Raw genomic sequence first — 15,545 nt, forward strand, 5'->3', positions numbered from 1 at the left:
AAAATGACTTAAATTTGACAATGTTTGCGCAATTTTTTTAAACAAAAAGTGATCAAACTTAGGATAAAAAAGTCAAACAAATTATAATTTGAAACAGAGGGAGTACTACTTAGGTGCTTCTACGAGCGAAGGGATGCTGCTGCTGCAAAACCTGTTTTGAAGAGTGCGCCTGTATTGCTTTGTTTCCTGGTTGAACAAACCAAGAAGGGGACAAGCACACACACCATCACCATATGGCGTCACCAGGACGAACCAATTAACCATAGCGAAACAAAGACTTGCCCCAGGAGCAATGAAACCATTCAAGTACTTGGAACATAGTTCTGATCCAAACAAGCCCTCTAAAAGGCTTGACATAACCTTACAGCTTCAAAAGATACAAGTAGTTCGCGCACCACAACTACTAATTGCTACAAAGGTAGCCTGAGATGGAGGTAATAATGAGGTATTCAAAGCTTTAAGGTGCATTACAAATTTTGATAATCATCCATGATTCATGCTGCCATCCAGCGTGTGGCTGCCGACCCTGCAAAAATACAGTGGCTGGAGGTATCAGCACAAGGGAACAAAACAAAAAAAAAACAGAGAAGGTTTTGCGTCGGACTAACATGAAAGTTGCAGTTGGTAACCCTTTCTGCATCTTCTACATGGATAAGCCGGATGGATCAAACCATATCCACCAGCGAGACATCAACCACCCTGCCAACAACAGGCCTTTGCTCATGAACCTGCAGAGCTTCCAAATTAATGACCAATCACCAAAACAATGTCGAAAGGGGGGGAAAGGTTAGAAAGCACTTACAGTGGCCCAACAGCTGCTTAGTGATTTTGATATTTGTGGCTGTGAAGGCTGGAGCCGAGAATTACAATTTGCATTGCAAGAGTCTGCTTCATCACATGATCGGACCTGTTCAGCCAATGAGATACCAAAGATTTTGCAGCCATTTTCAACGGTACTCTCATTGTTTGATTCATGCTCTGCATCACTGACAGGGGAGTGCATCTTCTCAGTTCCAGTACATTCATCTATGGCTTCGCCTGAAACAAGATGAGGCCAAAGGGATAATGCTTGGTTGCTTCTTCCCATGTCTTGAGTAGGGACAGCCCTATCATTTCTACCATCCTCATCCTTATCCAGGCAGCTGTACTCATACTCCAAGTGAGGTACCTTAGAACTAGTTTGTGAAAACATCAGCACAGATGATGGGGAGGATGCTTGCAACAGAACTGGTTTTGTTCGCTGTCGAAAGTCACACCCTTGCGGTGTAGGCCATTTATAAGCTGCACCAGTTGCATGCATACAGTCAGGTTGATACATGCCAGCAGTCCTTATATGGACATCAGCCAAATCTCCTCGGAAAGGACGAAACACTTCTTGACCTTGCAAGACCTTTTGGAATCTTTGTGATTCTCCAAAGCCTGAGCAATGGTAGGGAAACCCAGGGGTTCCAGTTGGAGATCTAACACCAAATCTTGGAACCCCTAAGATATTGTTACTCTTGTTGATAGAGCTACTATGTTCATCACTATACTGCAAATTTCTTGCTTCAGTTGCCTGCGAAGCTGAAATAGCAGTATCATCATGGGTTTTGAAACCCAAAAATTCTTGACCTTGCAAGACCTTGTGGAATCTGGCAGATCCCGCAAAATCTGAAGAAACGCTTCCATCTGTGAAATAGCAAAAGAGAGAAAATTGAGCACGACACATAAATCTTGGGTAATAGTTCTTTTACATGAAAAACTACCTACATGGAAGCATGATCTCCGTGTTAACTTGGGGGAGGCATGGTTTCAGACGTTTTGAATTTGGAGCGCACAGATGGGATTGAGATCCTGAAACTGATCCTGTAAGCTCAATCTCCCAAGGAGAAACCCTATTGGACCGACGGCACTCTATATCATCATCCCATCTGACCTGTCAAGATGACATCAGTCAATAACATATGGAAGCCTGAAACAAGATTTCAGAAGGAGCAGATTTAACATTTAACATAGTAAACAGGATAAAACTTTGCATCAAGGCTCAAGCTGAAGTCTGATCCACAATAGCATGTAAACTACAGCTTTGAATTTTACATCCTACAAATATCCTGGAAGATAAGTAAGAAAACAATAGAGGAGGCATTATTTAAGATTAGCTTCTACAAGCTATAACTCTTATTCAATTAGGTATACTGACGAACTCGCTCAAACCAACTAGAAGTATGAATTTCAACTACGACGAGGCATGATGTTCAGCAAATAATTAATTGAACATCAATTTCAGACGCACTAGATAAGTACAACTTGATTAGTACCATAATAACCAAAGCAGCAGCAACAACAACAACAACAACATAGCCTTTTTTCCCAAGCAAGTTGGGGTAGGCTAGAGATGAAACCCGAAAGAAATAAGTTCAAGGTTCAGGCACATTGATAGCTAGTCTCCAAGCGCTCCTATCCAAAGCTATCTCTTTAGAGATATTCCAATCCTTAAGGTCTCTCTTAACCGACTCATCCATAATAACCAAAGCAAAAAATAAAAAATAAATTGAACATTTTAAGCATTAGTACTAGCTTTCTAATGAGTACATTAACAGATTTGTTCCTTCAAATCTTCAATATCCACTAGGCACAGACATTTTGATTCTACTTGCAAGTTGCAAACAAAACTATGCCCTTTCAGAAGGGCAAGCCAGGAAGGACGTCAACAAAGTACTACTGGACTCAGGCATTGATTTTGCTTGCAATCATAATCATAAAAACACTGCTAATATTGAAACTGATATCAGCATCCATCTTATATGCAAATCATGAGAAAAGAACATACCACCAAGGATTTCCATTTTGAACCATGCCACATAGGCTCTGCCTCTCTGCTTCCAATTATTATCCCAGTGCACCTAAAAAAAGAATCCCACCATGAGTGAAATCAGAATGATCTGTGTGCATTCCAAACCCTTTGACAAAGATGAATATTATTATTGAACCATAGTAACCTTCTTTCAGAAGCATCGTCGCTTTCATACCTCATTCTGCATCTCATTCCAACAGAAAATGGTTGATTGAAGCTTCTCATGAACTTCCAATAGGGTACAATGAATTCAGATTGGCTTAGCCTGTAAGTTCAAGAATTATTAGAAGCAGGAAGGCATCACACATCCTTCAAAATGGGGACAAATTAGCAAAAATTGCAAATCTCACACTCCTAACTACTCACAAATTTAATCCTGGAACTAAAAAAAAACTAAGAAGTAGCACCAACGAACTGCATAAGTATTAGACATTATTTTATATCAATAACATTGTCATTACCTAAAGTTTGAAAGATTAAAATTCAAAAACAACCTTAAAATCGAAATGAACCTTGTCATAATTCCCGAATTCTGAGGATCATATGCTATGGCCTAACTTTTATTAATGGAGACACAAGATAACAGCGCAGGGGCAAGGAGATGAAATAAAAGGGATAGGATTTGCATGGTCAGGACTCAGGAGGGAGTTGGATTTTGGTGGTCAACTATGGCTTATGTAGTGGTTGGCATCCCTACGTGCTCCGACTGATCCCCACAGTACAGCATTCTATGAGAGGAATTGAATGGGATGGATGGTAGAGGGCTGCCTGCGCCCAGCAACCACAGCAGCCACTATTGAGGTAGTTCAAACAATTTGGATGGGATACATGAAAACAGGCAGGATGTATTTACACATCAGAAGTTTTGAAACAAGTAGTAGTCTCCTTGCTACTAAATGGCTCTAAACAAGGCATTAAGTAACAAGATTATGATCTTGCATTTTGCTATTGTTTTTTACTGCATATATAGCGTGCACAACCTTCTAGCTTAACTCTAGCTGTGCGTTAATCCAACCTTGTCAAACATGTACAGACAAAGACATTCGAATAAGATAACAAAACAACCAGAAAAAATACTTTTGTTACCTGGGATTGTAGCAGATGTGAAAAACAGTCCTCAAGGCCACAGCTTGTGTGACATTTCCCAGATTCCTATGATTGGAGCACTGGTTATGCAGCGCAGGAATAAGATTTACGTTTTTAAGCTGTGCTGCTCGGCGAACTCTCAATCGAAGCACTCCATCTTCACCACTAGAAAAGGAAGAAAAATCTTTACAGAAGTGAAGGTACAGTATGTTCCAGTTAATGACAAAATGAGCTAAATTGCATACCGAAGGAATAGAACAGCATCTCCAGAGACCAGCTTCTTCTTATTAACAAATGCGCTCCATCCAGTGGTTAAGAGATGCCTTCGTGGTTGGCCTGTAATAAAGCAGGCCTATCAGAAACTCGGGACCACAAATTTCTGAGTTATCCAAAACTAAAAGAATCCACAAACTCCTCAGAAATTGCTGTTTGCCGGTTGCACGATCTTTTGTCAAATATTAGTCACTTTTCCTGACAGTTTAAGTTAACTTTGAGATACATATGTTCAGAAATGTGCCTAAACTTATGGAGTGAAATGAAGCAAATGCAAATACAGTAATCTGCAATCTAGTGTAGTTCGATTATGTTCATCATCCAAATAAAACCAAACAGGCATTTGGTCAGTCACTACTCACTACTGAAGTCTGAAAATGCAGGCCCACTGGGCACATTTGAAGCAATCCCATTAAACAGAGTCCCATTCACATGCAAAGAATATGGAACCCATGTTTCCAGAGAATCGTAACAAACAAGCAGAACGCACATAACCGGTACCGCTCATATTCAGTCACGAAGCCTAGCTTAATCAGTGAGGAAACTCTCCTACCGTACCTCGATAGATATGACGGAACTTCCACTCCGTGCCGTGCAGATCCTTGGCCACGAGCTCCTGAGACGGCCTCTGCAGGCTGTAGTCCTGCACTCGCCAAACCCAACAGAGTCAGTAACACAACGTGAACACAACCCAATAATGGAGACCTTCAGTGCTAATGGGTCGTACCAGCGGCGGGAAGCAGTCCTCGGCGGCGCGGCGCGGCACGGAGAAGCCGCCGTGCGTGCTGGTGTCGGAGGCCGTGAGCGTCTTGCAGAACATGTGCGGCGTCCGCGCGAGCGGCTTCGGGGCGCCCTCGCCGTCGCGAGCCGCGTCCTCGTCCTCCCGCGGCCGCGCACGCGCACGCCTCTCCGCCTCCTCGTCCTCGGGCAGCAGCGACACCCGCGCGTACACCTCGTCCGTCGCGCCGTCCGCCTGCACGAAAACGAAGCTCTCTCTCTCTCTCTGTCAGTCAATACCTCGAGCACATTGCGCTCGCGGGCACCGTGCCGCGCGACCGAAGCCTCGCGCGCGCGCGAACCACTCACGTGGAGGTTGACGTCGACGACGCGGCAGAAGACGTGCGGCGGCACCGCCGCAGGCGGCGCCGCGTCGGCGCCGACGTGCTCGAGGTGGCCCTGCGGCAGGTACACGACGGCGCTGCCCTTCCGCGGCAGCGGCGCGACGGGCCCCGCGCACGCGTGCCACAGGTCCAGGCACACCGCGCCGCCCGCCCTCTCCGCCGGCGGCGCCTCCTCCTCGTCCTCCTCCCCCTCGACGGTGTTGAGGTCGATGCCCGCCATGGCCGCCCACAGGCCGCAGCTAGCAGCGCCCCGCCCCCACCCCGGTCGGCTCTGCGGAACGAGCAACCAGCAGAAGCGCCCGATGAGTCGACGGACGGAGCGCGACCCGGGGCTTAATGGCGCGGGGGGAGGAGTGGGTGGGGAGTGGAGGCGGAGGCGCAGGTGGGGCGGCGACACATGGTGGTGATGGCCATGAATGGCTGGGGTGGCTGGCTGGCTGGTTGGGTTGTAGGCGGGGGAGGGGAGGGGAGGGGAAGTGGTGGGGAGTAGCCGAGTAGGGCGCAGGCGAGAGCCAGGCCTAGGGCCTTTGAAATATTGCCGTTCCCTGCTGCTGGTGGCAGAATCGGATAAAGCCGCGGTGGTTTTGTTTGACACTTCTTTGGTTTCCTCTCTCTCTCCTCTCGCGCCCGGCGGACGCAGCAGAGCAGAGGCATGGGCCTCGCTCGAATAAACACTGTAGCAAAGGAGGTGGCCGGGCCGGCGATGGTCGACAGCGCAAGCGCGAGGGGCGGGAGCCGCTGCGGCAGCGGCAGAGGTGGGGGACGACGGGCTTCTCACGCTACTGTGCCCGGCTGCCTTTGCTCACTTGCTCACGCTGCCAGTGCCAGGTTTTTCTTTTAACGCGGACCAGTAGTCTGCCAACTTAGGCGACCTCCAACGGCGCCCTGGACAGCGCCTCCCACCCTACGTAGGGGGCTTGGGGGAGCGAGCAGTCCAACGGCTCCCCCACAGCTCCCCCACGTAGTGGGAGAGTTGAAACTCCCCCCATGTATGAGGGGAGTTGAAATTCCCTCTATATCTCTAATCACATCGTTTCTTCGCGATATTAATCCTGTTTGAACCCCGTAACACAATGATAATGCGTATTATGACAGTACAAATACTGTATGATTTTTTTTAAATTCAAAAACGTTAAATAAATAGTTAGTTAATGAGTGATGGTATATAGGGGGAATGGTTGGAGAGAAGGAGTTATAGGGAGAGGAATCTTTTGGAGGGAGGTAGTAAAATATAGTAAATAGTATGTTTGGAAGGGGTTGGATGGGGGAATGGTTGGAGAAAGCCTTAGTACGGCAGTATCTCTGTGTGTTTACTACAGTAGTGTTGTAAAAGAAAAGCTGCTGACGATGCTCGTCTCCGTCCATCACGGCCTCTGCAGCCGAGCTCGCAGCTGCTCGTGAACGGCGCATCCTACTTTCACTCAGCATTGACATTGAGCTATTTTCTTTTTTAAAAAAGACATTGAGCTATATTTTTAAAAAAATTGAGAAAAAAACATTAAGCTACTTAGATAAAACTGAAGGGTAATGGTTTCTATTTTGTACATGGACATGGTCAAGGAAAAAATCGTATGGATCGTGCAGCGAGTGAGCGGCACAACAGGTGGATTTGTACGTTTTGCGGGTGATGAATGAAACCAGTTGACGCCCATCACCACCGTTCAGCATGGCCAAGCAAAACAACTCTTCGCTTGTCCCTCGCCGATCGTGACAAACTCGGGCGGGGCACACCAGCACAGTACGGCGCCCTGGATCGCCGAGCGTCCTGTGGCCTGGTACCACCAGCAGCACCACCACCGGGCCTGGCGCCCCCCCCCCCATTGACACCAGGGTTTACCTTTTCGTTTTTTTTCCGAATCCCGCCGTTTGCCGGAAACGAAATTTCGACCGAAATTTCGCCGAAATTCGCTAATTCCGAATAGAAAGGGACCTCAAATTCAAAAAACGAAATTTCGATGAATTCCGACCGAAATTTCGGTGATTTCAACCGAAATTCGGTGATTTTCGACCGGAAAATTATGTAATTTGTGTTTTTCCTACTGTTCTCGAGGTCAAATGAAAAACTTTTGAATACCAACTTTGTTCGGTTTTTCGAGATCTACAACTTTTGTTTTACGAACTTTTTCATTTGAGCAATGGTTTGAAAGTTATTTAATTATTTCAAAAACTACCAATTAAAAGTCTTTCATTTCATGTGACAACTTCCATTTTCTCTCTTAGGCCTCAACTGGACTTTTATTATTCTTGTTATTGCGGATATGCCTATAAATTATTACAATATAATACATCCAAAGTATATTAGAATTATTACAATCCAAAGATACAACATAGGCAAAGGCATAGTCCATACTAAGTCCATGTAGCATATTCTCTGCATTTAAATACAACAGAGTACACCAATTGTTATATATATTCATCATCTGACAAGGAAGCTTAATTTGTGTAACAATGTTAGAAATTATTCTGTTGACTGCGCATACATTGTAAAATAAGAAAACGAATCTAATCTGTCTCGGTAGTTTACCATCCTTGATAGGACAAAGATACTTTATTCGTGCGTACAAGGCAAGCAACCTATATAGTACAAGCCTAGCAGTCAAATCTCCAGACAAATTTTTATTTTAAAGTGTGAGTTCGGTCATGAAAAACATATTAATAGCTGGTTAAAATTCCTGACAAATAAAGAAGAAGCGTTTATGTGCGTATAAAATTGAATAGGTACCTCACCAACATCATGATAAACCAAAGTCTAGTTGAAGTCGAGGGGAGAAAACAAATTTTTGCACATGAAATGACGAGTCATTCAAATTACGGTTTCAAATATTAATTTTAGCCTAGCAAATGATCTTAGATTTGAGTGTGTTCTAGTCCTATTTGCTCAGAAGAACACCTAGTTTTTTATCATATTTTTTTCGAATTTTTTATAAATATTTTTAAATTTTTAAATTTGAAAACAAAAAATACCAAAATTTTTCTTCCCGGTAACTAGCGAAAACGAAAAAAACACCGAAATTTCGGCGAAATTCGACCGAAAAGTTAACCCTGATTGACACTGCCATCGAACTCCCTGCAGCCATCTGGGCACGTTGTCGTTGGCCATGCCCTCTCGGCGTCGCTCCCCCCACCCTGGATGGGCGCGCGCGGCCGAGGGCCCGGTCCTCTGTTGCAGGACACATGCTTGCATGCGCTCGGTTGAGCTGCGGCTGCTGCTCCGGTGGGGGAGAGGGACCCTGCTCGTGCTCCGGTTCACGGCCATCGGCGCCCATCGCCATGTTACCAGTTACCCTGGCCTCCGATCCATGAGTTGGCCCAGTCCCTCATGGTCCATGCTACAAAATGCTGCTACGTGATGCATGCTTCCTATTCTTTCAGATATACGTACATTCTGAGGCTGATTGGACTTGACCCGTCCTGAAAGAAAGAAAAAAAATCTTGCCCCTGAAGGAGGCGCTTTTGTCGGATTGCGCTTGTCCATGGCCATGAATGCTTGTCGATCCGAACTTAAAGCAGAATTTTCTTGTTTAGATCTGTTGGGGAAAATCACCAGCGCGACTGTGCGAGTGCCGCTGTGCATGCACGACCACGGTTGGCTGTTGTTGGTATCCACCAACTGTTCGAATCTTCAGTGTACTCGATGGGTTTACCATTACTGCCAGCGTTTCCAGATGTCCATCTCGTGACACCATGGTTAGGCCGCCACGAACACAAGAATTCCTCAAGGGAAGGTCCCTGCGTCGGAGTACGCCCGAACACCAGGGCTGGCCAGCACGAGCCAGGCCCCCTTTTATCGAGCAAGACCCCCCGAGATCAGAGCATTGATGGGCCATGGCTCTCGTATCGCATAGCAAGACTGTTGAGGCAGCTGCTGCCGCTGCCAATTTTGACGGCCCTGCCGCGTACTGGCGCCATCATTCGGAGAGGAAATTTTCCCCTGCTACAGTCCAGAGCGGCCAAACAAGGGCGACTCTCTTTCCCTGTCGATTCGTCGTCCTCCTCGCCTCCGGAGCCTGGCCGGCGCCGGAGGAGGGGGGATCGACAGAATCGGCTAGATTCACTTTCCTTCCTTACTTTCTAGGTTCTAGTAGCTAGGATTAGGTCTCGTGGTGGCGCAGGTGCGATGTGCGCCGCGTCTTTTGCTACTCTGGGTGGCTGCCGGAGTTGAAGGGGCTGGCGGTGCTGCCGGCGGCGGCGGCAAATCTGGTGTCCTTCTCTGCGGTAGCGGACCATGGAGAATAAAGTGGCCTTGGGCGATGTGTCGACATCTCGGGCCTTCCTCCCCCCTGCTCCATCTTCGACTGAGCGACGACATCGAGGCGGCGGCGCCACGGTCTGCGTTGCTCCCGGCGATAGGCTGCGGTGGGCGTCGATCTCCTGGCAGTTGGTGATGCTCGTGTCATCGATGGGGAGGAGGTTCGGCTCCTTCAAGGCGGATCCGCGCGAGGACTACCTACTCCGGCCGGCCTGTGAGGTTTGTGATCTCTTCCACCGCGGAAGAGGTGGATCCAAAGATCCCAATGCGCCTCGATCCCTAAATATCCCTCGCAGACGGCGACGAAGACCACCGCCTACGAGATGGAGTTGGGGCTGAAATTGTGCAGCTCCGCTCCATAATGGTCGCACAACGCCCGCATGAATCACCCCACGGGATTCGGCTCTGTCTCCTCCGGCCGCTGGGAGATCCACGCCGGCGCCCCTGAGTCGGGGTTCAACGGGAGCAGCCTGTCCTCAACTAGCCGCTCCAAAACCGCCTCGGTGGCGGTGGATCTCCCCCACGGCAACGGCTCCTGGATGTCCGCCATTGCTTCAGACCAAGGGGGGACACGGGGAGGCAAGCTCTACGGTGGCTAAGGTGCGCTCTCGCTTTCCTTCCTCTACTTCCTCTTGCTCTCGGCTACGTGCTCAAAATTCAGGGGAGGCGAAGGCAAATGGCCAGGTGAGCCCAAAACAACCCCCTTCTCCTCGCTTTTATTCACGACAACGGACGGATCCGCCGCCACGGCCGAAATCTACCACATTGAATGCGGGAGGTTTTGCTGTCACTGACGGCCGGGTCCCACGAGCGCGGAGTCTCCCATGCGCGGACTCCGCAATAATTACGGCGCGGTAACCGACGGGCGCGGCGCGACTGTTGCGCTGTTCCATCCGTCAGCCGCCGCCCACGCCGCTTCGCTTACCCGAGGTAGATGACTGAAAAGGCGCCCCCGCACCGCACCACACGAACCGGGCCACGTCGCCCACGACCGGCGAAAAACTCGCTCGCGTGACCCACGACTCCGCACCATTCGCAAATTGTGACGGAATATTCCTCCCGGGGGCTCTTTGCCCTCGAAGGGATCACATTCCGAGGCCTTACTGATCAGGGGTTCGAAGCCTGGCCTGTCGAGGGTTCGACAGGCGCCCCAGATCGCCAGAGTCAGGGACTGCATGGATGTGCCGTAGAAGCTACCCTCGAACGCGGAGTTCGAGACATCCTACGCAGTGTTCAAGGCTAGTCAAGGGTGCCTAGTAGGGGGATCCTATCGAGGGAGAGCATCGAGCCCTCGGACCCTATCGAACGGGTCCGAGCCCCGCCTAGCGAACCTTCGCAAGCACTTTATGTGACGTGTCCATGGACCACGAGCTGACCCTTATCGAACGGGGCACGGACGTCCGCTTGAACTACCCGCTAATAGCTCACATAAGCAGCCATAGCTCACGGCCCGGGCATGGGTAGCATGGTGCGCTTCACCCCTCCTCCCTGCGGAAGGGCGACGAGGGTCGTAATCAAAGTCGAGGGTTCCCCTGAACGCCTTCACACAGGCCTGGGCTCGGGGGCTCCTCGCACACCGCGGCTCAGGCTGCACCCTCGAATAAGTCGACGACCGTCGATCGTGAAGTTCCGCATGTCTAACCAAATCCCCTACTATTAACACGCGCCCGCCGGATGGTTAAGCTGAATGCCGGGTCGCTGTACCAGCACTGAGAATGCCGAGGGCGGCTGAAAGAGTGCCGATGCCAGCTGAAAAAGACGCTGGACGGCCACCCCAGTGAAGCAACCCAGCGGGATGATGTTTATAGCCCTTGGACGAGTACAAACACTCCTCCAAGGCCTCGAGGGCTACACTAGCGGGTGCGCTGACGCGCCCCCACGGAGGAAACTTCACACATATTCGAGATCTGTAACCCTTTGTATATCCCTATACCCTCGGTCATCCTCCCCGTAAAGAAGAAAGGGACTTTATTGCTCGATGCAACTAAAGATTACAAAGGGTTACCGGCGCGAAGCCGTCGAAAAATACAAACACGTTGCCCACCTGTGTGGCAATTTTCCCTGTCTTGGGGAGGAGCGAGCGCTGGTGAAGAGCACCGAGTTCTTGGCCGACATGGCGGCCAGGCTGCTTGGATGCGAGGAACGGCCCCCAGACCGCACGAGTCCAGCGGGATGCGCTCCTCGCAAGCTTTCTCCTAGCATCTCTTCCACCGAAGACCATGCGGGGGGTCGAGCTGGCGGACAGCACCCTCTGCACCGTCTCCCCGAGAGCAACCTTGCTGCCGGGGGGGGACGATGCGAAGAGCGGCCGCCTAACCTGGCACTAACGCCAAGGTCAGGCGTCTCCATCCCCCTTCAGGCTGGGGGACATCGCAGAAGCAGGACCCCACGGGTCCTATGCTCTTTTGCTGATCCCACAGAAGCTGAGGGATGGTGCGCACGCCCTCTCCGGCTTTCTCCCGCCGCTCACAAGCATTCTTCTAGCATCAAAGCTTAAAAGCGCCAGGCCACCCCATCTGGGGGCCGGTCGCAAAAGGCAAGGGAAAACATTACGAGACTTAGGCGATGCTGGAAGTAAGAGCAGGGAAGTTGGAAAGGAAAAGGAGTCCCTCAACCCCTATTTATATTTGCGTCGCGCACCAAGCTTTAAGCTTGTCGAAGGGCGAAGGTTTGGGCAGCCCGTGACGACGCGGCACTCCACGAGCAAAAGATGCCCTCGGTTACCGCGCTGAGACGCGACCGAACAAAATAAAGCCGAGTCACTTTGGCCGAAATACCCTTTGGCCGAATCCCTTGACTCGACCAAAGCCTCGGGGGCTACTGTCGGGTACCACGATTAGGGACACCCTAATTGGGGTACTAAGATCACCCTAAAAAACGCAAACACGCGTTAGGCAACTAGGCCCACGAAGGCCCACGACCTCCTTCCAATCTGGAAGAAAGGAAAGAACTCAAAGAAGCCCAGCATGTGGCCCACTTGTATCCTCCCTCGAACCCGCGGAGCGATCTCCGCCTCGCTCGAGGCCACCCCTCGGCATAAGGGACAAACGGCCCTGCCGCTCACCCACCCGTCGTACGGAGGTATTAAGTGCCAACCACTCCTACACAGCGCACAGGACAGACGGCGTCAGGCCGCCATTCCCCACAGTGGCTGTGACCGGAGTCCCATCCGCCAACTCCGGTCCCTGCTCCGCCAACCCGGACGCTGTGGCAACACTGTAGGACTTGCGATGCGGGACGAAGCGCGCTCGGCACAGTTCTGTTACTATTCTGCCAACTCTGGCCGTCCTGACTCCACCTCATCACACGTATGGCCCCGGACCCACCCCGTATTCGGGAAGGGATCCAGTGTCACCACGAGCCCCTCAGAGAGGGACGCCCAGCGCTAGCAGCCGGAGGCCCGGACCACCCCCTCGAGGGGTCCGGGACCTCCACGCGACCCTCGGACCTCCTTTGTGCGCATGCCGGCACTCTGTCCAGGGGGTCCGGGATCGTCACGTGCCCTGTCACCGCCGAGACAAGCAAGACCCTAACCTGCAGGGCCCACAAAACGCCATCACGCCACGTCTGGAGGACAGTACACCCTATAGCGACGCCCACGCCGCCTGCTGGGGTTGGCGGGACACTGGCGCGATCTCCGCGAGGAAGGACGATGCACAGGACGACCACCACGCCCGACACCATACCCCACAGTGTACTTCCCACAGTACTCGACTATTGTATCCCCACAGCTCGGGGAGAAACGACGACTTCCGCGATCCCCTATACATGTACTCGTCCCTCCTTGCGTCTATAAAAGGAGGAGGCGAGCTTCCCTTAAGGGGGTCGGTCAGCTCTCTAGGCATCACACCGCCCACAGAGCACACACTCGCTTCTAGTCCCAACACCGCTATTCGCCACGCTCAACTCCACTTCTAGCAGAGACTTGGGAGCCACCATCCCTCTCTCACCTCGCCTGTACCCCCTACTACAAGCACTCCGGGTGCAAGATAATACAGTGCCATCGCACACCCTCTTGCTGGACGTACGGCCTCGTGGCCGGAACCAGAATAAATCCGTGCGTTACTGTGTTGGCTCTTGCATCAACAATTGGGACGAGGAAACACGCAGCATTTACTAGTTGGGATCCGTGCCTCCGGGTCAGGACACCGACACCTATACTCACACCCACATGCCTACCTTAAAGAGATGGTCTCAAACACCAGTTTTCAACATGTGTTGAAGGCCATCAGGAAATTTTGGAAAATCCACCGAAATTCGTCCCCACAGGGATCGAACCGGGGACCTCCTCCGGAGGAGAGGGCGCTGTCGACCAACCGGTCGCAGGCCCGTTCGCGCCCCTCAGCGATTGGGTTGGGCCCCTCCTGCCCGCCCTGGCGAGCGCGACGCGAGGCACCCCCTGCTCCCGCTCACTGGACGCCGTCCACGGATCCTTCATCCTACACGTCGCTTCGGCGCCGGCTGGGGCTGGCTGGGCTCCCTCTGCCCGGCGGCGCATCCACCAAGGACCGAGTCTAGTCGTGGCCGTCCGCCTCGTCCGCGGCCTGGGCAGCCTGGGGACTCCACTCGCTGCCCGCGCGCCAGGCCAGCTGCCGCGTGAGTACGTGAACAGTCAAGGCATCGTTGGCTTGCGACCGTGGAGCGAGGGAGAAACTTTTATGGTCTTTGCGGCGGGCAGGACAGCGAGACACCAGCCCGCCCGCGCGCAGCAGCAGCGGTGGTGACAGACTGACAGGTCGGGGTCGGGGGAAGCCGCTCTGCCATTTCTTCTGCGGCGTGGAGGGGCTAGCGGGGAGCGGAGCACGGGGTGGGTGCCGGCCCGGCCGGGGGGGCCGCACCCACGCGCGCGTTGTCGTCTCGGCTCGCGTCGCTGCGACGACGGGTGTTTTGATCTGCTCGTCCTCAAAACTGCGTCGCGTTTGTTTTTGATTAGCTTGGACCTTGGAGCGGATCCATCTATCGATCGCCTTTGCCTGTGTTTAGTTGTAAAAACCATGCGAAAAGTATTTGCGAAAAACACTATAGCACGTTTCGTTTGTATGTGGTAAATATTGTCCTACCATAGATTAACTAAGTTTAAAAGATTCGTCTCACAACGTACATCAAAATTATGCAATTAGTTTTTTATTTACATATATTTAGTACTCCATACATAAATTATTTATTATATTTAATATTTGCATAATTAGTTTTTTATTTACATATATATTTAGTACTCCATACATAAGTTATTTATTATATTTAATGTTTCGATGTGATGAAAAATTTAGAGGAGTTGGGGGACTAAACACAGCCTTTGTGTGTTTTTTCTTTTCTTGAGCTGCTTTTTGAACTGGCGACGATGCTTGCATGGCAGCTGCACACGCGCGCCGCTAGCAGACGGGTGGCACAAAGTGCAGCAAGCAAGGCCTGCGTATGGTCGGATCTCGGGTGGAATGTATGCTATCGGCCAGTCTCCGTGGGAGTTTCATAGACACAATTATCTAGACTAAGAATTAAGTAATTGTGCTAGATGAGTTTCATGGTGATAAAATTCTTCTCCCATCTCATGAAACTCCACTCTTTTTTCTTCTTACTATGTCAACAAAAATAATAATATTTAATATTATTAAACCCTCTATAAAACTTCTATTGAAACTGAGCTCAAGTAGTCACGCCCGACCGGCATGGCAGCATCACGTGTGGTGGCCGGGCTTTCCTGACGAGCTCGGCCGGACTTCTGTTCGCCGGCCGTCTCTTCGGCCGTGGTGAGGACGCAAGTTTCAAAGCAGTAACGTGCACCAGATCATGTCGCGTGTCTGCCGATCGTGTTCACGTGTCCGTTTGGAAACATGCTCCACGGCAGATAAAGATCTCCAGGGGTGTGTTTAGTTCGCCAAAAGTTTGCATAAAAATTGTTGTAGCACGTTTCGACTTTATTTAGTAACTATTGTCCAACTATGAAGTAATTAGTCTCAAAAGATTCGGTCTCGTCATTTACAAC

At 50.7% G+C, this 15,545-nt stretch overlaps 1 protein-coding gene across 4 annotated transcripts; it reads right to left on the reverse strand.

The window, feature by feature from the left end:
* Positions 1-263: 263 nt before the first annotated feature.
* On the reverse strand, positions 264-5,820 carry LOC120707570 (auxin response factor 2-like). 4 transcript variants are annotated; one of them, XM_039992485.1, is made up of 11 exons: positions 5,279-5,820; positions 4,920-5,165; positions 4,751-4,835; positions 4,165-4,255; positions 3,920-4,084; positions 2,979-3,098; positions 2,810-2,882; positions 1,750-1,915; positions 803-1,668; positions 609-699; positions 264-526 (listed from the first exon to the last, which is right to left on the reverse strand). In XM_039992485.1, the coding sequence occupies exons 1-10, from the start codon at positions 5,531-5,533 to the stop codon at positions 691-693; spliced, it is 2,076 nt and encodes a 691-aa protein (XP_039848419.1). In that variant the 5' UTR covers positions 5,534-5,820; the 3' UTR covers positions 264-526; positions 609-690. The 4 variants fall into 4 exon arrangements, with proteins under 4 accessions (XP_039848419.1, XP_039848418.1, XP_039848417.1 ...); XM_039992484.1 differs by having other exon boundaries at positions 609-728; positions 3,009-3,098; positions 5,279-5,819; XM_039992483.1 differs by having other exon boundaries at positions 609-728; positions 5,279-5,816.
* Positions 5,821-15,545: the final 9,725 nt, after the last annotated feature.

The sequence above is a fragment of the Panicum virgatum genome, chromosome 5K, assembly GCF_016808335.1.
Source record: "Panicum virgatum strain AP13 chromosome 5K, P.virgatum_v5, whole genome shotgun sequence".
Classification (NCBI taxonomy): domain Eukaryota; kingdom Viridiplantae; phylum Streptophyta; class Magnoliopsida; order Poales; family Poaceae; genus Panicum; species Panicum virgatum.